Source organism: Linderina pennispora (assembly GCF_002104995.1).
Source record: "Linderina pennispora strain ATCC 12442 chromosome Unknown DL89scaffold_2, whole genome shotgun sequence".
NCBI lineage: Eukaryota > Fungi > Kickxellomycota > Kickxellomycetes > Kickxellales > Kickxellaceae > Linderina > Linderina pennispora.
In genome coordinates, this window is record NW_024468250.1 from 107,626 (window position 1) to 129,698 (window position 22,073).

Here is a 22,073-nt window from a genome sequence, read left to right on the forward strand (position 1 = left end):
TTCTGCTTGTGAACAAAAGAAAGGTCTTGAAAAGTAGTTGGGATATTTTTGCTTTACAGTGAGCACCACAGCTCCAGCCGCTCGACAATGTTGGTTTCGGGCGCCGACATGTCGCCTCCGGCATACGCCTTGGCCAGCTCAAAGTCGTCTTCGTCGGTCATCAGCACGGCCTCGCCGTCCTCGTCCAGGTACCGGATCTTGAGCCCAGCGTTCGGCGACACCGTCTGCTGCTGGCCGTACTGGGCCAGCACCATTGCAATCTTGTCCGTCAGCTTTGTCACCAGGCCGTCAAACGTGATGCGGGTCGGGACCATCAGGTTGAAGGTATCGTTGGCAAAGTGGAACTTGATCTTCATTGATCCGCGCTTGGTCGGCGCACGCCGCAGCCCGCTGCCGCCAGAGCCCGTGCTAGCCGGCGTCGCGCTGTTGCTATGAAGATCGAAGCTGACGTTATGTGGGGGTGCCGACGAGGCGGTGCTGCTGGGCGACCGCGTGTGCTGCATCCGCTCCATGTACTGCGGCCCGGCTGTGGTCGGCATGGGGCCCGGGCTGACCGACGACGCCACTGACTGCGGCAGCGCGTGCGCCTGGGCATAGGGCAGCTCTGCGTTCTGCACCTGCATGCCAGCGACGCCCTGCGCCATGCTGTTGATGTCGTCGTGGCTCAGCGGCGGAGTCATCATTGGTGTCCCACCGGTCTGCGTCTTGGCCAGCGCCGGGGCTGCGCCGGGTACTCCATCTCGCTGCCATACGCTGCTGTGTTGGGCGGCTGGCGTGCCACCGGTGCCGGGAGCTGGGCGCCAGGACCCCGCTGCAGGGGCGCCGACATTGGCGATGTTTCATCGATCCGGTCCAGAGCAGGCGAGCCAGCTCCGTCGCGCTGCGCTCCACGGTGTGGAATCTTCAGCGTCACCGACCGCTGCTGTCCGGCGCTGCGCGGCGCCTGCTGGCTCTGCTGGTTTTTCAAAGGTTGTGCGACGGGCAAGACCGGCTCGAATGATCTCCAGAGGGTCTGTGCCACGCTGCTGTGTAGCGCCTGGACTCGGGCTCGGGCCCGGGCTGCGCTGCGGCATTTCGCGCCTGGTGTCAGGCTCGGGCGTGAGCGCTGGTGCGCTGGCGGGCGGCCGCGAGGCATCACTGTAGTCGGAGGCAGACGGGCTCTCCTCTCCTTCGATCCTGTACGGGTCAGCGCTGTGGGGCTGAGTGCGTTGCGCCTGCGCCTGCGCAAGAGCCTGCAGTCTGGCCTGGCGGTAGTCCGAGTTCATCGACATCTCCGACTTTGTCTTCGTCATCTGCGGCGGCAGGCTCATTGCCTCATCGGGTGTCCTGCTCTGCGGTACTGGTGCGGCCGATTTCGGGTATGTGCCAAATGTGGGCGTGCTGGCGTCAGAGGTGATTGCGTTTCCGTTCACACGGTGGGCCGGCATCGTGTTTGAGCGAGCGAGCGAGCCCAAGGCCTCTGGCGGCGGCGTGCTCTTCTTGACACGCATCGACTTTTGGTGTGCCATATTGCCCTGTCCGCGGCCGCTGGATTTGAGAGGAATTGTCCGCATAGTCTCCTTGCGCACCAGCGCTCCCTTGAAGCCCGTAAAGTTGTCCTTGCCGTCTGCCGACGCAATGACCTTGGCCGAGCCCAGAAAATCAATCTTCTTCGAGCTCTTCAGCTTGCTTGCCGATGGACGGTAGATCACACCGCGCGGCACACAGTACAGCGGGACAGTCCATGCCATGGGAATGGATGGCTTTGCTAATCCACGAGTGCCGGTCGTCTGCCGTACGTGTACCTGCCAACTCCAGGTCCTTCATCGCATTCATCTCCTCTCCCAGGCAAAAGTAGCACAGAGCCCGATTGTACAGAACCTCGCACAGATATACCTTGTAGTCGAGGCCGATTTGCGAGTAGTCGATGCAGTCATTGTCGCGCAGGTACTTTAGTGCCTCGTTGAAGTCCTGCAGCGCCTCGTGGTTCTGCTGCTGCACCATGCGCGCTACGCCGCGCTGGAAAAGCGCCACCACCAGATAGCGGTCCAAGCCCAGGGCCTTGGTGTAAGCGCTGATCTATTCTTGGCAATTCAGGCAGTCTCTATTATTAGCCTGATGTTCAAAACAAACAGACGGCCAGGCCGAGCTCTGGGGGTACTTACCGCTTCTTTGTGGTTACCCTGGCGGCCCAGGATCAGTCCGATGTTGAAATGAATCTTTGCAGAGTCCGCAATGCTCTACGCAAGGTGGGGTGGGTATTAGCATCACTGCCGCTGAATAAATAAGGGACGACAATAAACGCAGCACATCATGTGTGCGACAAAGTCTAGAACTCGTCGTTCTTTCTGATAGAAAGGTCAGCAATGAACGCCAGGCCGATGCTGACTGACAGGCCCATGGGACGGGAGGCTCTACGCTCCAGGAGCTGGTGCACTTACCTCAAAAATCTCGAGTGCTGCGCCGTAGTTCTGGTCATCGTAGTATTCGACGGCCTGGTGCCACTGCTCGAGCTCAGCCTACGACAGGGATAAATGGAATGGCGTTAGTCTTCGATATGGCCTGTGCTGAATAGCACATATGGTCCCGTGTATAGCAGATGGCTTCAGTTACCTTCAGCGACATGGTTTTCTCTGTGCGTGCGTGTGTTCGGGAAAGACGATAGAGCGTGTATTCCTGGCTGTAGTAAATGGAAAAAGAGAGGAATAAATTGTTGCGGAATGCAGATGAAGCGAGAAAAAGGTCAAAGAGTAGAGGAAAAATGGAAAAAAGGAGCACGATATGCGTCTTTTACGGCCAGGCTGAGCCTTTTTGTTTTTAGCCCTTAAACTTTGAAGCTGTCCGGCCGGCATCTATTGGCCTGAAAATGGACTATTCCACAGCAAAAGGCGAGCCGTAAAAGGCTTCTAAAAATGTATTTTTCTTTGTTCCTCAGTTTCTTCGGACCACAGGCGTCTCACCCCTTGCCTCACAGTCCCGGTCCGCTGCCACTGCGAGTGGGCGGTAGTAATCATAGTGATCTTTTGGGGGGCAGTGGCCCCACTCTCAAGGCTGTCCACAGCAGAGCTGCAGCACCGTTGCAGGCCAATACCCGCGTGTGCCCAGCCCCTTCTTTCTCTCTTTCGCTTTTGCTGATCCCAAGTTCTAGGTCTTCGCAGTGCTCCAAAGACGTGGCTAGCAATCATCACGCTAAAATTCTGCCATATATGGCCGTTGCCGTGTGGTGGTGATCTGCGAGTGCAGGCATGTGTGTTTCTAGTGGAGCATTGTTCTTTGCAGAGAGTGAAAATTATGATAGGGTCTTTTCTAGACCGGAGACTTTTCCATGCGCTTCTGCTCCGACAGACTGTAGATGACGGCCTCGTAGCAGAACGCCAGCTGATCGAGCGTCTGCACCATCATGACGCGCTGGCTGCGCAGGTTCTTGAAGATATCCATGATCAGATCGCCATTGTATTCGTTGTGGTGCGTGGCCAGATGGTCGATTGATGAGTCCAGGGTTATAAACGAGCCGGTGCGGCCAACGCCTGCGCTGCAATGGACAATGACCGGGTGCTTGGTGTCGGGGACAATTTCTAAGCGCAAGTACTGGATGATATTGAGAATGGGCAGGGGGCTGGGCGGCACGCCGTGGTCCGGCCACTCCATGTAGTGGAGCTGCACGACGCTCCTGATTTCGCCATATCTTGCCAGGACGAACTTTCTGACCAGCGTGTCGCCACGGGCATCCATCGGCCGCTCGCTCTCCAACGTCACCGTGATATCGCCGAGCTTTTGCGACTCCGTGGGCCAGTACATCTCGCACTTGCTGCGGCCATCCTCGACTGGCTTGACAAGCATGACAATGGCCTGCGCCTTCTGCTCCCACACCATGCGCCAGAAGTCGCCTACAGAGTGCTTGAGCGGGCCCTGCGTTGCAATGTACGTGTTGGGCGTCACCTTGGGCATTTTGATATGACTCGCGTTGATGTAGTCGTTGCGGCCCTCGAGCCGCACGCGGTTGTCGTCGAACGGCAGAACGTTCGAGTACCGGTTCAGGTCGTAGTTGCGCCCGCGCTGCGCGTCCTCTAAGCTGTGCCCGTCGTGTGAGCCGTGCTCAGTGGCCAGTGAGATCATTTCCGCTTCCCTGCGCGACACCTCCTTGAAGGTCGCCGCAAGGTCGCGCTGCGACGCCTTGGTGGGGAGGTTGCGAAGCACTTGGCTAAAGGTCGACACTGTCATTCAATTATATAAAGATAGGTGGTGGGTGGTTTGAAAAATATTAATAGGTTGCGACCGCCGGGAATAGAGTGGGACTGCGATGCCGGGCATATATGTAGAGCGGGTTGGCCTACCTGCCACCACTTTTCCTGTGATTTTCTCCAAACACCCCACGCCGGCCGCTTTATGGTATTTTAATATCTCAGAGCCACAGAGCAGGATCTCTTCTTGGAGAAGAAGCGTCACGCTTCCGTAACAGCAGCACTGGATATCTGGTAGCAGGTGGGGTCTCGAGATGTTGGAAGGGGGAATACAGGGATTAGAAACATAATCCGGGGGGATCGCTACAAGCCGGATATGAGCCCTCCACATTGAAAGCTTGTTCTCTCTCTCCTCCCCACACACTTCCCACTTTTGATCCCTCAAAGAAAATAGCTTCTGGCCATGACTCTGCCCAAGATCGCGCGGAGAGACACGCTGACAGTGGAGCAGTTTGCAGGAAGAATTCCTCGCCCCCAATGTGCCGGTAATCCTGGGCTCGGGCTTCACGGAGCACTGGGCAGCACGCCGCGACTGGGTCACCAACGGCAGGCCCAACTTTGCCAAGCTCCGGGAGCTGTACGGGGAATGCCAGGTACCGGTGGCCGAAAGCGACACCGCGTATTTCTCGGACCAGAAACGGACCACAATGCGGTTCAGCGAATTCCTGGACGCGTGGCAAACCGAGCCTGAGCGCAAGCTGTACTGCAAGGACTGGCATTTTGTGCAGGCCAACCCGCAGTACCGGGCGTACGATGTCCTGCCGCACTTGTCGGACGACTGGATCAACCTGTTCTACGACGACCACCCAGAGTTCTCGGACGACTACCGGTTCAGCTACATGGGCGGTGAGGGCTCATGGACGCCGTTCCACGAAGACGTGTACAGGTCGTACTCGTGGAGCGCCAACATCTGCGGGGAGAAGCACTGGCTGTTTGTGCCGCCAGGCCAGACCCATCTGTTCACCGATGCGTGCGGCAACTGGATCTACAATCTGCTGGACTACGACACGAAGCAGTTCCCCCATGCCCACAAGCTCCAGATCATCGAGGCCGTGCAGAGACCGGGCGAGACGGTGTTTGTGCCGTCTGGCTGGTGGCACCAGGTGCGCAATGTTGGCGACACAATTTCGATCAACCACAACTGGGCCAACGAGTTCAACATCCTACACATGTACCAGCGGCTGCGCAGCGACCTCGACAGCGTCCTGCATGCGCTGCGGGACGTGGCAGATATGGATGGGTTCGATGAGCATGCGCAGGTGGTGCTGCGCGCCGACAGCGGCACAGACTACTCGAGGTTCTTTCGGTTCGTGGAGCACATTGCCAAGGCGTACCTGGAGCACCGGATAGTCGGTGGGTTCGACGGGTACTTTACGTCCACAGCCGGCGTGGTGCGCGCCCTGGAGCGGATCGCAGCGGTGTTGGGGCTGCTCTCAGATGATCGGGCCACTGTGGGAATCCAGGGGTTGCGTGACGAAATTGCGAGGCTGGAGGAATCGGTCCGCGAGTGTCTGAGGTAGAAAAAAAATAATCAGCAGCCAGGTTCCATCTTTCACGTTACGTTTCTCCTTTATTGCCGTCTACGACACCTTTTTCCTTGGAATTTCGCCTTGCCACAAAATACACTCTTTTTCCCTCGTTACCCTCATTAAAAAGCTAGAATGCCGACGGCGATGGTGGACTACACGTATCCACCGCAGCAAGCAGGGGGCCATAGAAAAGTCCGAGATGCCGCGGGGGGCATTGCGTAGCACCAGCGAGTATGCATTGGACTGATGCAGAGCAAGTTGTCGCAGAGCTGGCAACCAATCCTTCGACGGGCCTGAGCCGGCAGAACGCCAAGCAGCGGCAGGCCATGTACGGAACGAACACGCTGGAGACCAAGGACGACGAGAACATATTCGTAAAGTTTGTCAAGAGCATAGTGACGAACTCGATGGTGATGATGCTGTTTGCGTCGGCGGGGGTCTCGATCCTGGTCGGCAACTGGGACGACGCATTCAGCATTATTTTTGCCATCCTGATTGTGTCCACAGTCGGCTTTGTGCAGGAGTACCGGTCCGAGAAGTCGCTCGAGGCGCTGTCGAGCCTGGTGCCGAATTTCTGCCATGTGGTGCGCGATGGCGAGTCGGTGAAATTGCTGGCCGACTACCTGGTTCCTGGCGACATTGTGAAGCTGGCGATGGGCGATCGGATTCCAGCCGACATCCGGTTTGTGGATGCGCAGCAGCTGGAGGTGGACGAATCGGCGCTGACGGGCGAAAGCGAGGCGCTGCATAAGACCACCGAGAAGGTGGTTCTGGCGGGCGCGCCGATGCTGGCGTCGACGGAGCTGTCGTTTTCGGACCGGCGCAACATCGGGTTCATGGGCACGCTGGTGCGGAACGGCCACGGCGTGGGTGTGGTTTTGCGGACCGGCGCCAGCACCGAGTTTGGCAAGATCCACGCGATGATGCGGGACATCGAGGTTCCGCGCACGCCGCTGCAGAAGGACATGGACAAGCTGGGCGAGCAGCTCTCGCTGGTGTCGTTTGGCGTGATCGGATTCATCTTCCTGGTGGGTGTGCTGCAGGGCAAGTCGTGGCTGGAGATGTTCACGATTGGCGTGTCGCTGGCGGTGGCAGCGATTCCCGAGGGCCTGCCGATTGTGGTGACAGTGACGCTGGCGCTGGGTGTGTTCAAGATGGCCAAACGCAAGGCAATCTGCCGCAAGCTGCCGTCGGTCGAGACGCTGGGCGCCGTCAATGTCATCTGCGCCGACAAGACCGGGACGCTGACCATGAACCGCATGGAGGTCGAGTACCTGTACTCTGCGGCGGACGGCCTGACGCCTATGGGCTCGGCTGATCTGTCGGTTCTGGCACAGACGCGCTCGTTCCTGCAGCTGCTGCGGATTGGCAACATCTGCAACAACGCAGCCACCGACGATAAGGGCGCGTACATCGGGCAGGCCACGGACATTGCGATTCTCAATGCGGTGCTGAAGGTGCGGCAGTTTGACGAGCGCAGCCGTGTCGAGCGGCTCGCTGAGTCGCCGTTCAACTCGGAGACCAAGTTCATGCAGGTGACGGTTGGCGCCGACGCCGAGCCGAATCTCCCGCAGGCCGCTGGAAACGTCCTGTATATGAAGGGCGCCCTGGAGGTGGTGCTGGCGCGCAGCAAGACGTACTTTGGGTCGCAGGGCCGCGCCGAAAAGCTTACCGAGAAGGTGACCGACGACATTGTGAACCACTCGAACCAGCTGTCGCAGCGCGGACTGCGGGTCGTTGCGGCGGCGTTTGGAACCGATCCGGACCAAATGGTCTTTGGGGGACTGTTTGTGATGCGGGATCCGCCGCGCGAGGACGTCGAGCGCACGATTGGGCGGCTGATGAGCGCCGGCGTGCGCACAGTCATGATCACTGGTGACTCGGGGAAGACGGCTGTCTCGGTGGCTCGCAACATCGGCATCCCCGTTGTCAACGAGCAAATCGGGTGCATGATGGGGCCGCAGCTGGACAGCATCACGGACTACGAGCTTGGCGAGCACATCAAGCACATCTCGGTGTTTGCCCGGGCGACCCCGCGCCACAAGGTGCGGATCGTCTCGGCGCTGCAGGCTGCTGGCGATGTGGTGGCCATGACGGGCGACGGAGTGAACGATGCGCCAGCATTGCGACTGGCCGACATTGGCATCTCGATGGGCGAGAATGCGACCGACGTGTCCAAGGAGGCTGCTGACGTTGTGCTTGTGAACGATGATCTCTCGACGATTCTGAGCGCGATTGAGGAAGGTAAGCGGGTGCATGCAGAGCATGATTGGTTGGTTTTTGTCCGAGTGCCGCCGCGTTTCATTAATTTGCCCCTCCGCTTCCGACTTCAACATAGGCAAGAATATCTTCAGCAACATCCGCAACTTCATCACGTTCCAGCTCAGCACCAGCGTTGCCGCGCTGACGCTGGTTGCTCTGTCGACGATGCTTGGGCTCCCGCAGCCGCTGAATGCGATGCAGGTGCTGTGGATCAGTAAGTACCTCCCGAAGCTGCCGCATGTGACGGCTTTTTGCCACCCTTTGTCTTTCCACCCACTACACCCTCTCTGTGTGTGTATCTCTTGCCATGTTGGCGCTCATGCATGTTTCACGCAATTGAGCATAAATTTACAGCAGGACCCAGCTTGCATGATGTTGCCTTTTTGGCCTTGACAGGGTGAAATGAACCGAGTGCTGTTGAATGCTGCTATCCGGATTGTTCCTATCTCGCGAGCGAGTGAGCCATCATCACGTGGGTTCAGTGAATCTCATATTAAAGTTTTGGTTGTCTTGTAGACATTCTCATGGACGGGCCGCCTGCTCAGTCGCTTGGCGTCGAGCCCGTCGACCCGGAGGTCATGCGCCAGCCGCCGCGCTCCAAGACAGCCAACATCATCACGCGGCGGCTTGTCACCCGAGTGCTGGTGGCCGCGGCATTGATTGTGACTGGGACAATGTCTATTTACGTCTCGGAGATGCAGGACGGCGCTGTCACAGCGCGCGACACGAGCATGGTAAGTTGGATGCGCTCTGTTGATTAGGGATCCACACGCAGTGCTTGCTCCGCCCAAGCCTTGCACAGTACAATAGTAGGCTGCAGTGCAAGAAGGGGGAGGCGGAGCGAACACTGAGAGTCTTGGCAAATCCGCAGGAGTATATAGGGCACCTGCTAATGGCTGGTGTGCTTGAATGATTTGGCGCGATTTACTCAACAATGACGACGCCCGCGAGGCGTTCGCCGTCACTCTTCAATGTGTAGACATTCACGACCTTTGTGTGTTTCGACATGTTCAACGCCCTGACGTGCCGATCATCAAGACGTTCTGTTGTGGAATTCGGTCTGTTTACAAACACAGCCTTCAACTTTGCTGTTGCGGCTCGCTGCTTGGCCAGCTGGGCGTGATTTATCTGCCGTTCCTCCAGCAGGTGTTCCAGACCGAGGCGCTAGGGCTGCTCGATCTGCTAAAGATCATCGCCATTTCGTCGTCGGTGCTGTGGGTTGACGAGGCATTCAAGTGGTGGGAGGCCCGGAAACAGGCGCGCGGGTCAGGATCCGAGTACAAGACCACCGAGGATATCCAGATGCTGAGCGTCTGAGGTCATAAGGGGAGTGTCTTTCTACAGCGGCGGTCCTCTTTCGGTCCGCTTGCGCTCGCCCTTGCTGCTGCTCCTTTTTATGATTTACTCCAAATAGAAACATTTCCCTGCAAACCCAGCACCCGAGCGTCCCCATTCGGCCCGCACAGCTCTCAGTCGCATTGCCTGGTGAAGCAGTGCCAGAGCCTCTCTCCCCCTGGGCCAATGCGCGGGCGCTGCTTGGCTGGAGCTGTGCGCTGACGTCAGGAGCCGTGACCGCTCATTTCGAGGGAGGGGCAATCAAACAAGGTTTGCGCTTGATCATGGTGACGTCACTTTGGAGTCCCCGCATTATGAGCCGATGCGCCTCCAGCGACCCCTCGGACGCATGCGGCCCAATCAGCGGGGCGCTGGCTCTCGCCACCTTAAAGCGAGGGCTGATTCTATTCGCCCACAAATCACGGCAGCGAGAATTTTTAAATTGGGGCGTGTGACGCAGCACCAGAGGCAGGAATGAGGCGACCATGCACACTGGGCGATTCACTGGATGCGAGTGATTTTCTCCATTTGCTCTCAGGCCAGCAGTTCAGGGGGAGCACACGCATTGTCTCCGCGCCAGAAATCCATACCCCCTCCTTGCTCTCCGAGGATCCGTGTTTCCTTTGCTTTCCATTCACCACTCCTCCATCCCCCTTTGTCACTTTGTTTCAGAGCAGAAAATTACCAACAGGCTATCATGGGCGATACCGGCAATCAGAATAACAAGGTAGGCGAGCATCGTGAGCCCCCATCGGCGTATAAAAGGGCCAGCCGCGGAGTGCGCAAGACTGTTCGCCGCCTAGACGTCCTCCACGATCCCCAGTCTTTTGACGCTTTAACACCCAGCCCGCTCAGTACATCTGACTCCCGGGCCATTGTAAACAACCTCGACTCACCATCACTCTCACCACCGCCGGAGCGTGCTTCTGCGGCCACTTGTTCTGAACCACAGGCCTCATCCAGCAAGGAGAGCTCTCCCGACGACTACCTGTCCATCCAGCGTAGCACACCGCTGCAGCTCCTGCCCTCGCACTTCAAAGACGGCAAGCCCAAGGCGCTCCGCCAAGACATGCAGCCCCCAGCCTCCTCAGGTCTGAACACGCCTGAGAACCGGTCGCCGGCACTGAATCCGGTGGCAGGGATTTCGCGCGAAATCGGCACCTCGACGCAGCTCGACATGGGCGCAACACGCCCGGGCCACTACCGCACGCCGAGCGCATCGACGACGCCGCTGCGTCGCAATCCCAGCACTATCATCACAAATGTCGAGAAGCACGGCGGCCCGCGGCGGAGACGGTCCAAGACCAACGTGCGGTCATCCAGCCGGTCGCTGTCGCGGCCGGGGTCGCCCACCGGCTCGGTGTGCAGCGATGTCAGCAGCGTCAGCGGCAAGAGCCTGACCATTGTGCTGAAGCTGGGCACCAGCTCCATCTGCGATCCCGTCACACACATGCCAATGCTGGCCAATCTGTCGCTGATGGTTGAGACCTGTGGTCAAGCTCAAGGAGCTGGGCCACCGTGTCGTGCTGGTCTCCAGCGGTGCCGTCGGCGTTGGCCTGCGCCGCCTCAACATGCCTACCAAGCCCAAGGACCTGGCTACCATCCAGGTAAGTTGTTTTGTTTTTCCAACCCCCTCTGCTGCTCCCAATGCCTCACTGGACAGCGCTCGCGTATCCTGCCTAATTACTCATAAGCCGGGCACGCCTGTGCCAACACACCATCTCGGCGAATTTTGATACTGATTCACATCTCTCCCGCCCCTGGTCCTATCCCGCTACCGCCTTCTGGTCTCGGCTTTTTTTTTTTCACGCTGTAGGCTATTGCTGCGGTCGGTCAAGGCCGCCTGATGGCTCTCTGGGACGACCTTTTCGGTCAGCTCAGCCAGCCCATCGCCCAGGTGCTGCTCACACGCCACGATCTGTCACAGGTAAGTGCTGCCAGTCAGTCTCAGTGGTCCCTAGACCAGAAATATGCCGCTGGGATCAAGCATGTGGCATATCCAGAAGCCGTTGCACAAGATGGCGACATGCTCGCTGATGCATCTCGGAAATTCTCCATGTAGCGTACGCAATACCTCAATGCATGCAATACATTTGAGGCGCTGCTCGAGATGGGCGTCGTGCCCATTGTTAACGAGAACGATACCGTCAGTCTGGGCGAGATCAGGTTCGGCGACAACGACACCCTGTCGGCAATTACGGCTGGCATGGTCCATGCCGACTATCTGTTCTTGCTGACTGATGTCGACTGCCTGTACACAGATAACCCCCGCACGAACCCCAACGCCAAGCCCGTCACCAGCGTCTCTGACATCCACGCCTTGCGCGAGGCCGTCGATGTGTCGTCGGCTGGGTCGGCCGTTGGCACCGGCGGCATGGCCACCAAGCTGATCGCAGCCGAGCTGTCGACTGCCGCTGGCGTGACCACTGTAATCACGCGCGGATCGACCCCGCAGAAGGTAATCGACATTGTTGAGCACTTCTCGAACCCCGAGGTCCTGCCCGATGCCCCGGTCCCGTCCAGCGTGCTGTGCACCCGCTTCATTGCCAAGTCGCGCCCGATGATCGACCGCAAGTGGTGGATTCTGCACGGCATGTACTGCGCCGGCACCATCTACGTCGATGCTGGCGCCGTGGTGGCCATTGCCAAGTTCAAGAAGTCGCTGTTCGCCGCTGGTGTCAAGCGCGTCGAGGGCGTGTTCTCGTCCAACCAGGCCGTGCGCGTCGTCTACGAGCCTGAGCGCGAGGTGCGCGACAACGTCAAGAACCTCGACTCTGACGAGGCCCGTGTGCTCAACGCCGTGGCCCCGATCAAGTCGGAGGTCATTGAGATCGGCCACGGCCTGGTCAACTACACCGGCGCCGAGATCAACCGCATCAAGGGCTGCCACAGCTCCGAGTTCGCGGAATATCCTCGGCTACTGCGACTCTGACAACGTGATCAACCGTGGTAACATGGTTGTCACTGTCGACGACCACATCCTCGACGATGTGTTCATTACCAAGATGCACAAGACCAAGATCCGTGCCGAGCAGCGTGCCCCGGTCCCGACCCCGTCGCCCAAGCTGCGTGCCACCCGCCGCTTAATCTTATATAACTCTACTAGCCTAATGTCAGCACTTTTATCTACAGTTTGGAGATGTGGCATACACCATACAACCATCTCACATTTGTGCCAGAGTTCAAAAAAAAAAGCTCAGTATATAACATTCAGAATTGCACACGACTGCTGCCTACTACAAAACGCTCTACTTGCTTTCCTCAAGGTCAGGCATGCGCACAATCTTGCTACCACGCTTGGCTGCGTGTGCCCGGAGCTTTTGGAACACACCCATGCTCGCCACCTGTTCGGGCGCAGGCGTCTTGTCGGTCGCCCAGTAGAAAATGTCCCAGTCGATGTTGCTCAGGAGCGAATCCAGATCAGCCAGCTCCTCACGCGTCAGCGACTTCAAATGCTCGGCCGCAAACGTGCTCAGCAGGAGATCGGTCTCCAGGATCCCGCGCTTGCGCATCTGGTACTGCAGCCGCCGCCGCAAAATCTCAATGCTCTCGTTATCCCTCTGCTTGCGCTCCAGGCCAATCCGGGATTCATCCAGCACCGTGCGCGTCGTGCCAATCGTGCGCTGGGCCGCTGCCAGGATGCGTGCTGCAGGGCGGGGCGGTGCCAGGACGCGGCACGCGATTGCGCGGACAAATGTTGGCCTCATTGGTAAAAAAAAAAGAACAGAAGCTAAGGTATTTATAGCGAAAGGGCAGCTATGGCGATAAAGCTCAGATATGGCTGCTGCTTTAGAGAGCGTCCTTTTGGTTCGGAAAATAGCCAGATCCGTCAATGGACGCCAAGACTCCATCCCCCGGCTCGGCTCACTCTGGCTCACTCAACACGCCTTTGTAGTGCATAGCTGGCGCTGGTCCAGGGGAGCGCTCAGGTATCCTCGAGTTCCCCATTTTCTTCCTCTGTTCAAGATATAAAGCGGGCCGCCCACCATCACCTTTTTTCTTCTTCTCACTCCATATTGCTTTATCTTCTCCTTTGAATGCGCAGAATGACAGTCGCAACCTTTGGCAATTTCCTCAAGTCGCTCGGCAACAACACAGCGCTGCTGCACAACCCAACGATCCACCAGGGCAAGCTGGCGCTGGTGCTGGGCAACGAGTCCGCCGACTTGGACTCGATGGTCTCCTCGGTGGGCCTTGCCTATGCCCTGTCAGCGCAGTACCCAGACACGCAGCACATCCCGGTAATCAACGTCAACCGGTCTGATCTGGCGCTGCGGCCCGAGTGCGACCTGCTTCTGCGCGAGACCCTGATGACCGAGGGCGGCAGCATTGACGACCTGACATTTATTGATGATTTCAACCTGCAGATGGTGACCGACCAGGGCGACATCGGTATCTGGCTCGCTGACCACAATGCGCCGGCCAGCCGGCAGTCGTTTCTGGAGCGGTACGTGGTTGGCATTGTCGACCACCATGCTGACGAGGGCAAGTCCCAGGGCGCCAAGGTGCGGCAGATTGAGACCGTCGGGTCATGCTCGACGCTGGTTGCCGAAAGGATCAAGGGATTGGGTGATTTGGTTGAGCCTACGCTGGCGCGCATGCTCCTGGCGCCGATTCTGATCGATACCACAAACCTGAGTCCGGCAGCGAAGCGTGCAACGCCCAAGGACATCGATATGGCGGGTTGGCTGACGCCTCAAGTCGACTGTACACCGATGGCCGAGGGCAATGTGACTGCGGACAATGAGACCTTGGCAGTAGCCGACCCTGCGCAGCTGTTCAAGACGCTGGATAAGCTCAAAGGCAAGGTCTCGCACCTGTCATCCCGTGACCTGTTGCGCAAAGACTACAAGCAATGGCAGGTTGCTGACCCATCGGGGACTGCGTGGTCGGTCGGAATCAGCAGCATCAGCTATCGGCTGAAGAAATGGCTGAAGCGCGACGGCAAAAAGGACATCAAAAACGCCATCCAGAGCTGGGTCGCTGAGCAGAAGCTGGACATTGCTCTGGTCATGACGCACGGCAAGGTCAAGGACGAGAGCGGCGAAAAGGCGTATGGAAGGGAGCTTTTGGTGGTGTTCCCGGAAAGCACCGACAAGGCCGTGGTGGACAAGCAGGAGAAGGTGCTTAGGGCGCTGCGTGACACCGAGGAGCTGGAATTGGCCGAGTTTTACGACCCTGCAAAGCCCGAGTACCTGTTTTTTGTCCAGCAAAAGACTGGAGGCTTCCCGAAAGCAGGTGTTTCCCGCCGTCAAGGCCATCATCGAGGGCATTGATTGCAGTGAGCAGCAGCCGGTAGCACGGCCATCGCTCTAGGCACGTTTCGAGATGCTAGAGAATGGAATGTCCCCCTTCCGCTCTGTGGCCAATTTATGTATCCCTAGCTCACCAATGTCGTTAATTAATTGCGCTGGTAGAGTGCAAACATTGACACACATCCCACATGACACGCTTTGTCGTGGAGGCATCAGCATGCAAACAGCAACGTCATGAGCGAGATTTGTGGAGTGAGGGCAAGTAGGATGGCACACAGACACGCAAATATGGCTGTGAATTGAATGCGAGCAAGGTTGAAGGCCGACAGCTCCAATATGTTTAGCTGGTGTTAATGTTAGAGGGGGTTGGAAAATTACAAAAGAAATAGGTACAAAGCAGACATAGGATGCAGGGATGTTGAAAGAGGAGGATGCAGATAGTGTTTTTGGGTTGCTGGGGGAAGGCTTTTTTTGTAATAGCTACTAGCCTCGACGAATGCCGACGCCAGCACTCCTCCTTAGTCGACGTTACCATGCACTGCTAGCAGTGCATGGTGCATGTATGTGTCTGGGCTCAATACACCGGCGAGCGCTTTTCCAACGACAGCGAGCCCACAGTGAAGAAGTCGGCGTAATCATGCCACTCCCGACTGCCCGCATGGCCCTGGAACACTTGACTCCTGCCAGCTGTCACTGCGGGAATCTGCAGAACCACGAGCAGCTGGGATGACCACACGGCCGATCCCCTGCTGATACCGAGGCTGATTGGCCGCGGTGTCCCGCTCTGCTGCGTCATGGGCGCCATGGGCGTCGACATTGCCATCGCGCTCTAGCATGTATAGCGACTGGATTGATGTCGATGACCGGCTGTGCTTTAGCATCGGTGTCCCAGGCTGGCTGTAGATGGTGCCGTAGCCGGAAATTCCTGCGCGCTGCCCACCGGGCCCGTACGCGAAGGCGTCGAATTCCTCGTCCTCGTCTTCAAAATCATCGTCGTAGTCGTAGTCTTCGGGGCTTAGAAGGTGTGGAAACTGGCCGTGCGGCTCGGGCTCCTCGTCTGTCAGCATGCTGTCGATGCACCGGTCGAACCAGGAGCGCTCGGCCTCAGCTGCGGCCTCATGCGTGTCATCAATTCGAACCATGTCGTCGTGGTCAGTCTGGATATCAACGTCCATGGCTGCGCTGATTTCTTCCTCGCAGTCCATTTTGGGCACTACTAATGGCTGGGGATTGTTCATAGTGCCGGCAGGCTGCAGTGCCATGTCCATGTCATTGTCGGAGACTGCCGCCACTGTTTGTACGGAGGCATTATCGCTGCCGTCCAGAGCTGCCTCGGGCATCGTGGCCTTGAAGACGTTGTAGACCAGAACCGTCTTGCGCAGGTCCGCCGGGCGGTGCGTCGAGCGTTGGTGCTGGCGTATTGCGTGCAGCTTCTGCACCGACATGCTTTGCACCTGGTCTTTCCGGATGGCCGGGTGGTAGTACTCGGATGTCGGGATAAAGAACCGCGCTGATGGCAGGGCCGAGGGCATCAGGGCTGTGGTGGTGTCCATGGCTATATGCGTTGTGCGCAGGGTCTAGTGTGTCTGTGGGATATCAACAGCTTTTCAAATATGTGGAATTGATTGTCAGCCGAAAAGAACAGTGGTCAGAAATAGAGGGCAGTTGTACATACAAAAGCAACGGATGAAGAAAAATAAAAACAATAATAATAATAAAAGTTACAAGCTGCGCCAAAGGAATAAAAAAGCTGGATGGAGACAAGGAGGGAGGGAGGGGCGAAGAAGGCATTTGGCTGAGCGCTACGTTTTTAATTAATGCCCTCTGAAACCAAATGACTCCTAAATTTGATGATGTGACCGACTGAGAGGGTGGTGACTTTGTGCATGTGTGAGAGGGGGATTCGGACTTTTTTCAGACCAGAGAAACAGGGAGAGGAGGTGTGCACGACTGCCGTGAATATTTTCAGGCGAATAGGGAGTAAACCCGAGTTTCGTCATTGAGGCATCCGCAGTTCACAATAGATGGCAGGTTGCTGGTGCTTGGACGAGAAATAGGAAACCCTTAGTGCAGGGATCCTGATCACCAAATTCACTGTCGTAATTGCGTATTACTACGGCCACGTCTTTTTCAGAGCGACTCAGGGCCAAAGAACGGTATCTCCAGCAGCACTCCACGGCGTATTACTGGACCCACTTATTCCTTCGTAGCTCTACTGGGGTGGGATACGTGTCTTGGTAGGTACTCGGGTTTTGCGCCTAACGTACTCTGGTGGTTTGAGTCCCCAGCATAGAGCGCATCCTATGAGCGTTTAGTAGGTATATGTCTGGTGTGGGCTGGTTACGATATTGGCCTCCAAGTGCACATAGGCCAATCAGCAGAAAGGCATGTAACCACTGCCTCTATTTTGTCCGGTGGCACAACCCGCTGTTCTAGCTTAGCTTATCCTCGGTTTGTTCAAACACCGAGTGGACTCCAAGCAGCCTTCTCCTCTGACCCGACTAGGCGTTGGGTCTAGCTGCTGGACCCATCCCACCAAGTGGTTTGCAAGCTACTGGTTATAGAGCCACGTATACATTACTGTGAAGGCGGGCTTGCCACCTATGCTGGTTTATCCGTCATGCATAGCACCAATTATTAATTTTTAAAGCCTCATCCTCGAGACAGCCGAACGCTAAACGGACGACGATGTTTGGTAACACAACCTAATGGAATACGCATCTTTTCTAAGGCAAGCACTTTGCATGGGAGCACTATGAATTACAACACGCCTATATATGTTATTTCACTTGTCTTGCTGTGTATTACCACTGAATCTGCGGCACAGCGGGCAGTTCCGGTTGATGGACCGGTAGAATGGGTGTACTCACATATTAGACCAAAGTAAGTATGGAATCCTCATTTTTGCGCCTTGGATGGTGGCCAATAGCTAATATAATATGTGTAGCGGATTCATGCGTATCCCGCCTGGAAGCCATAGAGTCTCTCAATTCTCGTGCCGATGGGATCATGTCTCGTTTGATGCCAGGAAAACAGGCCGATTGGTGCAGAGCTGACAGCCATTGAAGATAACCTTTCGTACTACTGGACTGAGGCCACTGCACAACTGAAGAAAGTGATTAGCCAGATCCAGAGCCAGATCCAGAGTCAGATGCTGAGTATTGGCGAATCTGGGATCATGGATCTCATAAATATGGCAGTTGGGATGGGCATGAGCATGGCGGGAATGGGCGCATTTAGCGGAGTTGCCAGACAACTCATTTCCTACATATTTGCGCTAGCCACACAGGTGATTGCTTCTATTGAAGGATCGAGTAAGGCAGCAGAGCAAGGCTTACTCAATGGCATCCCTAGATATAACATGTCCAGTATGTCACAATGGCAAACCATGGCACAGTCAATGGCCACGAGCGCCAGGGGCTTTATCCAGAGTGAGGTTGCCAACCTGCAAAAGCAACTCAAGAATGCCGCCGACGTGGCAATAGCTAATATTTCGTTTGTTGGTGGTGAAGCGCAGAAACTTGTGAACCTGGTGGCGGCGTTCTTGCAAGAGTCGTTTGAAATCGTGCTAAAGAACCCACTGCTCTCGACCATCGTTGGTGTCGGCAGTATCGCTAACCCGATTATTGGCCTTTTGATAGTATTGGTTGACATTGACCCACTGAAGGCTATCTCGGACTATTCCGGATGGCAGAGCCAGATAAGCTCGAGGAATAGCGTGCTTTCCAATAGTGCCAGCAGCTTATACATAATGGCCTCGAATGAGCTGCCAAATATAGAGTCGCAGGCTATTGCAATTGTTAGCCAGGTGGGCAGCGTGGCCGACTCCTTGACAAGTATGCAGTGGCTGCGCTTGCCCGACCAGATACTCGCCATTCTCCAGCTGTTTCCGATTCTGTTCAGTGCAGAGATGAATCTGTTTACATTGGTTTCTCGGTCAATGCCGCAGATTTCATCCGGTGCAAGCTCTTTTTTCAGTTCTATTCAGGCCAGCGGCATACTGAGACATGATGAACTGCTGCATTACAATGACGACCAATACTTACCCACTCCAACACCACTGGACTGGCAGGCTGGTGAATCTTTGGGAGTCCCCGTTGCCAACGCTGTTCATATAACCCTGTGCCTGCGGTCTTAATTCGCAGCATGCAGCCCCGCCTCCTTTCTAGAATCCCCATTTCACGTTGCGGTTTTAATAAAGATGCTATGTATGGTTATATTACGCTCGGCAAATTTTTGAATGGTGAATGTACTGCCACACTTTCCATGATGCGTACCTGGTATAAAACGCGGCCTGTCGCATTAATTTTGCACCAAGCACACCAAACCCTACCTCTACCTCATCTCAAACTACACCTCTAACTATGAAAGCCGCGACACTAGTATCTGCCCTTTCTTTGGCCGCTGTATCTACTGCCCTTCCATCCCATCGCAGCGACCGCGATATTCCTATTGCCCTCGTTGACTCCAATGCTGGGATTCTAGGCAGTCTCGTGCAGCCGGCTGTTACCGCTGTGTACTACAACCCACGCGCTGATCGGGATGCCCAGCGCGAGGAGCGCCGCAAGGAGTGGCGTGAGTGGTCACACGAGACTGGCGCCAACGGCGTTAGCAACGGTGCTAATTTCGTCAACGGCATTCTAGATGGCGTCAGCGGAATCGTCGACTCGGCAGTCGGCCCGGTCTACTCGTTCTTCGGAGTTAGGTCTCCTTAAACACACAAGCTACACGGATGGCACCGTTTCGAACCAGATGTTCTCAATAGAAGGCTGCTCAGACTGGTTGCATATTCACATGGTGCCAATCCCACTTTATAGACTGGCATCTACTCCATCAATGGAATATTCATATTTTCACTACGTTTCAAGATTGCACCGTTATTAATAAACGCACACAGAATAGAAATACCCTGAGACCATCCCAACCTCTAAGTGAGTGCCCACATGCTACAGTACTTGATTGTTTTCAAATCTAAGAAAGAGCCATTTAGTATCACATATGCATTTGTTTGATATGGCATCTGTGTAAGCGGTGTATGTCTGGACCCTTCATAAATGGGCTGATTTGCCTACTTTTCAAGTGATTCCTTGGAATGCACGCCTAGATTACGTGTGCCAGATTAGCTGTGGTGGCAGAGCAAACAATGTTGCAGATTTCTGCGCCTTGATGTGGGGGGACAGGAATATCCCGCTGCTTTTTGCTCGCAGGAAGGGCGGGCAGGCAGGCAGTCATGCATGTACATGCCTGCAGCTACATGCCCGTCTATGTATTAGGCTGCCAGTGCCTTCCGTGGCCTGGACCCAGGTTTGCAGGCTGCATGTGAAGCTGCCTGCTGCGGTTGCGCTTCATCATCTGGGGAAGGCTTGATGAAAAGGGAGCATGAACAGACAGGCCAGTTCCTCGTCAGACTTATTACCGCAGTCTCACTTTGTAAGCGTTTTTGTATCGAAACTATACTCGCTAATGACGCCTGTGTCTAATAATATACATGTGGCAAACTCTACTCCAGGCGAAAATAGACGAGAAGAAACGTGGCTGAAACTGTGTGCCTTCTAATCCCTAACATGGCTGAGCGCCAAAAAATACCAGCAATAAAAAGTAGGGAGGGTGTAGTAGGGAACACGAACCCGTGGTGTGTTTCTACAAATAGGGCGTGGACCTCACGCAGCCAATGGATGGTGTAGATTGCAACGACCCAAGGTAGGTCATGTGTGCAGTTGTGGTACTTGGACATGTCCATCAACCCGGATGACATGTGGTGCAGCCAGCATGGAGCTACCACGCCTGAAGAAGCGGGGGTATGTGTTGGAATAGCAAGGGGGTGCAATGGAAAAATGGACGCGCTTTTTTGTGATCATGCGGCCACCAGCTGAGTAATGCCTAATGTTTTGAGGTGAGCACAATTGCACGACACGTCTTGCATATGCAACCTGAGCTGACCATCACATTGTTCTCTGGGTCGGTGATGGGCACGTACATGCATATACCTGTCCCGAAGCAGTTGTCGCGTTCTCTTATTCTGCGGTTTGCGATCGTTTTCTATTTTTCTACCAACCCACCCCCTTGCCACCAATTACCCGCTCTCTTGCGCTCTCCTTGTTCATTTCGCTGCCTCTTTTTGCAGGATCTCTGCCCTTCTGTCTTGTGGAATTTTAGGGACATGCGTGGGCTGGATGAGGCCTGGTGCCTGCCCGCTCTGGTGCTGCTTTTCCTGTGCACCTAGTGACCAGCCCCTTCCTTTCTACAGACGGCTATCCTACAAATGTGCTTGTTTCCTACATTATCGCTGGCCTATGCCTTGCATACAGGCTGCAGGCCAGCAGAATCCTGTCTTTTGCGCGGTCTGCTTGCGTGCGGGTGCATGGAGAAGAAGCCTGGCCAGGTCACTGGAATGTAACGAGGAGGGTCTTTGAACGATGGCTCCGTGCTCGGTAGAGCGGAAAACAACATATCCGGAATAGGCGACCTCGGGCCATCCATCGATTGTTCGCTTCGTCCCTTGTCAACAAATCCTCTGGTACTTTGAGCTGGTGCTGCTGCTACTGCAAGTGCGCACTGGGCACCCTCCTGCTCAACAAAAATAGCCACGCTTGGCAAGGTGTGGATTTTCTGGCACGGTGGATGCAGCTCGCTTACAGTCACTAAACCTGTTGTTGCAAGAAGCAGTTCATCATTTCTCTCAGCCGGCACGCACTTTTTGGCGGCGGAGAAACAAGGCTAGCGCGTGCTTGGTTCATGCAGGCCTAAATTGGTTGGAGGGGAGGCGAGCAATAATGCTGCGATATCGCGCAGCTGCCGTGCAGGCGCCCAGCCTTCAAAATACATTCGGCTGCTTCGGAGCGGACGACAGAGGACGATGTCCCTTGGAAAGAAAAAAGTGCACAGCACAAACACCAAGCCGCAAGGCTGCGCCATGTATGATGCGATCGATGCGATGGCTCGGTGGGCCAACGCAGAATGTACCAGCACTCTTCCCAGAAAAAGGCAAGTGAACAGTGGGCAAGGGGAAAACGTGCGGACTGGCGTTCGCAAGCGTGACCAGTAGATTTCACCTTTTCTGGTGGAGCCCTATGCAGCAGCCCAACTGATGCTGAGATGATACGCGCACAGGTGTCCTCATTTCCGCTTCCAGCGGTATCTTGGAGGAGATGTGCAGTCAGAAAGTGTGCGGCTGGCCCGGAAAATAAGAAATTAGCAATGCGTTGTTGGCGCAGAGGCACCTCAAAAGATGTGTGTGTCTGCTGCAACTTATTTTTACCTACCTCGATGCAAGCTCATCGATGAAGCTCGAGCAGGATTGCGTACTTGAACAATCAAGGATAGCCGCGGCATGCCGCAACTGTAAGTAGAGTGCCAATCGCACACTATCACCGGCGGCAGAGGCAATGCCGGCAGGCACAGCCGGCGAGTGGTAATATACTGGACGTATTGCTCAATGGCCTAGTGCGGGGGGCGGCCATCCCTGAGAGGAT

General features: G+C 55.9%; 11 protein-coding genes across 11 annotated transcripts; 6 read left to right on the forward strand and 5 right to left on the reverse strand.

Annotated features, from left to right (window-relative positions):
• Window positions 1-53: 53 nt before the first annotated feature.
• DL89DRAFT_320464 (uncharacterized protein) lies at window positions 54-2,604 on the reverse strand (the record flags this gene model as incomplete). Its single annotated transcript, XM_040891209.1, has 7 exons — window positions 54-663; window positions 735-880; window positions 918-1,747; window positions 1,785-2,040; window positions 2,145-2,219; window positions 2,421-2,498; window positions 2,593-2,604. 7 exons carry the CDS (start codon window positions 2,602-2,604, stop codon window positions 54-56), a joined length of 2,007 nt encoding a protein of 668 aa, XP_040746001.1.
• Window positions 2,605-2,912: 308 nt separating this feature from the next.
• Window positions 2,913-4,474, reverse strand: DL89DRAFT_264871 (uncharacterized protein). Its single transcript, XM_040886416.1, has one exon. The coding sequence runs from the start codon at window positions 4,198-4,200 to the stop codon at window positions 3,286-3,288; it is 915 nt and encodes a 304-aa protein (XP_040746002.1). The 5' UTR covers window positions 4,201-4,474; the 3' UTR covers window positions 2,913-3,285.
• A 149-nt stretch (window positions 4,475-4,623) lies between these two features.
• On the forward strand, window positions 4,624-5,740 carry DL89DRAFT_290522 (Clavaminate synthase-like protein; the record flags this gene model as incomplete). The annotated part of the gene is made up of 2 exons (XM_040890089.1): window positions 4,624-4,662; window positions 4,733-5,740. The coding sequence occupies 2 exons, from the start codon at window positions 4,624-4,626 to the stop codon at window positions 5,738-5,740; spliced, it is 1,047 nt and encodes a 348-aa protein (XP_040746003.1).
• Window positions 5,741-5,861: 121 nt separating this feature from the next.
• Window positions 5,862-8,933, forward strand: DL89DRAFT_80824 (Pmr1 ATPase). Its single transcript, XM_040892096.1, has 3 exons — window positions 5,862-7,993; window positions 8,088-8,225; window positions 8,528-8,933. Exons 1-3 carry the CDS (start codon window positions 5,983-5,985, stop codon window positions 8,770-8,772), a joined length of 2,394 nt encoding a protein of 797 aa, XP_040746004.1. The 5' UTR covers window positions 5,862-5,982; the 3' UTR covers window positions 8,773-8,933.
• An 880-nt stretch (window positions 8,934-9,813) lies between these two features.
• On the forward strand, window positions 9,814-12,458 carry DL89DRAFT_264873 (glutamate 5-kinase; the record flags this gene model as incomplete). Its single annotated transcript, XM_040886417.1, is given in 5 exon segments — window positions 9,814-10,826; window positions 10,846-10,953; window positions 11,163-11,273; window positions 11,409-12,160; window positions 12,228-12,458. Coding segments are annotated over 5 exon segments (1,985 nt in total), but the record flags the coding sequence as incomplete, so codon positions are not given.
• Window positions 12,459-12,594: 136 nt separating this feature from the next.
• DL89DRAFT_320469 (DUF339-domain-containing protein) lies at window positions 12,595-13,053 on the reverse strand (the record flags this gene model as incomplete). Its single annotated transcript, XM_040891210.1, has 1 exon — window positions 12,595-13,053. One exon carries the CDS (start codon window positions 13,051-13,053, stop codon window positions 12,595-12,597), a length of 459 nt encoding a protein of 152 aa, XP_040746006.1.
• Window positions 13,054-13,244: 191 nt separating this feature from the next.
• DL89DRAFT_264874 (DHH phosphoesterase) lies at window positions 13,245-14,985 on the forward strand. The gene is given in 2 exon segments (XM_040886418.1): window positions 13,245-14,550; window positions 14,570-14,985. The coding sequence occupies 2 exon segments, from the start codon at window positions 13,393-13,395 to the stop codon at window positions 14,660-14,662; spliced, it is 1,251 nt and encodes a 416-aa protein (XP_040746007.1). The 5' UTR covers window positions 13,245-13,392; the 3' UTR covers window positions 14,663-14,985.
• On the reverse strand, window positions 14,930-16,329 carry DL89DRAFT_80901 (uncharacterized protein). Its single transcript, XM_040892097.1, has 2 exons — window positions 16,277-16,329; window positions 14,930-16,178 (listed from the first exon to the last, which is right to left on the reverse strand). Exon 2 carries the CDS (start codon window positions 16,152-16,154, stop codon window positions 15,237-15,239), a length of 918 nt encoding a protein of 305 aa, XP_040746008.1. The 5' UTR covers window positions 16,155-16,178; window positions 16,277-16,329; the 3' UTR covers window positions 14,930-15,236.
• Window positions 16,330-17,335: 1,006 nt separating this feature from the next.
• Window positions 17,336-18,802, forward strand: DL89DRAFT_264876 (uncharacterized protein). Its single transcript, XM_040886419.1, is given in 13 exon segments — window positions 17,336-17,484; window positions 17,491-17,617; window positions 17,652-17,716; window positions 17,741-17,890; window positions 17,921-17,997; window positions 18,019-18,037; window positions 18,065-18,133; window positions 18,155-18,209; window positions 18,243-18,247; window positions 18,269-18,381; window positions 18,406-18,418; window positions 18,446-18,529; window positions 18,551-18,802. The coding sequence occupies 12 exon segments, from the start codon at window positions 17,491-17,493 to the stop codon at window positions 18,737-18,739; spliced, it is 966 nt and encodes a 321-aa protein (XP_040746009.1). The 5' UTR covers window positions 17,336-17,484; the 3' UTR covers window positions 18,740-18,802.
• A 122-nt stretch (window positions 18,803-18,924) lies between these two features.
• Window positions 18,925-19,520, forward strand: DL89DRAFT_264877 (uncharacterized protein). Its single transcript, XM_040886420.1, has one exon. It carries the CDS (start codon window positions 18,966-18,968, stop codon window positions 19,314-19,316), a length of 351 nt encoding a protein of 116 aa, XP_040746010.1. The 5' UTR covers window positions 18,925-18,965; the 3' UTR covers window positions 19,317-19,520.
• Window positions 19,521-20,858: 1,338 nt separating this feature from the next.
• DL89DRAFT_80939 (uncharacterized protein) lies at window positions 20,859-21,227 on the reverse strand. Its single transcript, XM_040892098.1, has one exon. The coding sequence runs from the start codon at window positions 21,079-21,081 to the stop codon at window positions 20,893-20,895; it is 189 nt and encodes a 62-aa protein (XP_040746011.1). The 5' UTR covers window positions 21,082-21,227; the 3' UTR covers window positions 20,859-20,892.
• Between the last annotated feature and the right edge of the window lie 846 nt (window positions 21,228-22,073).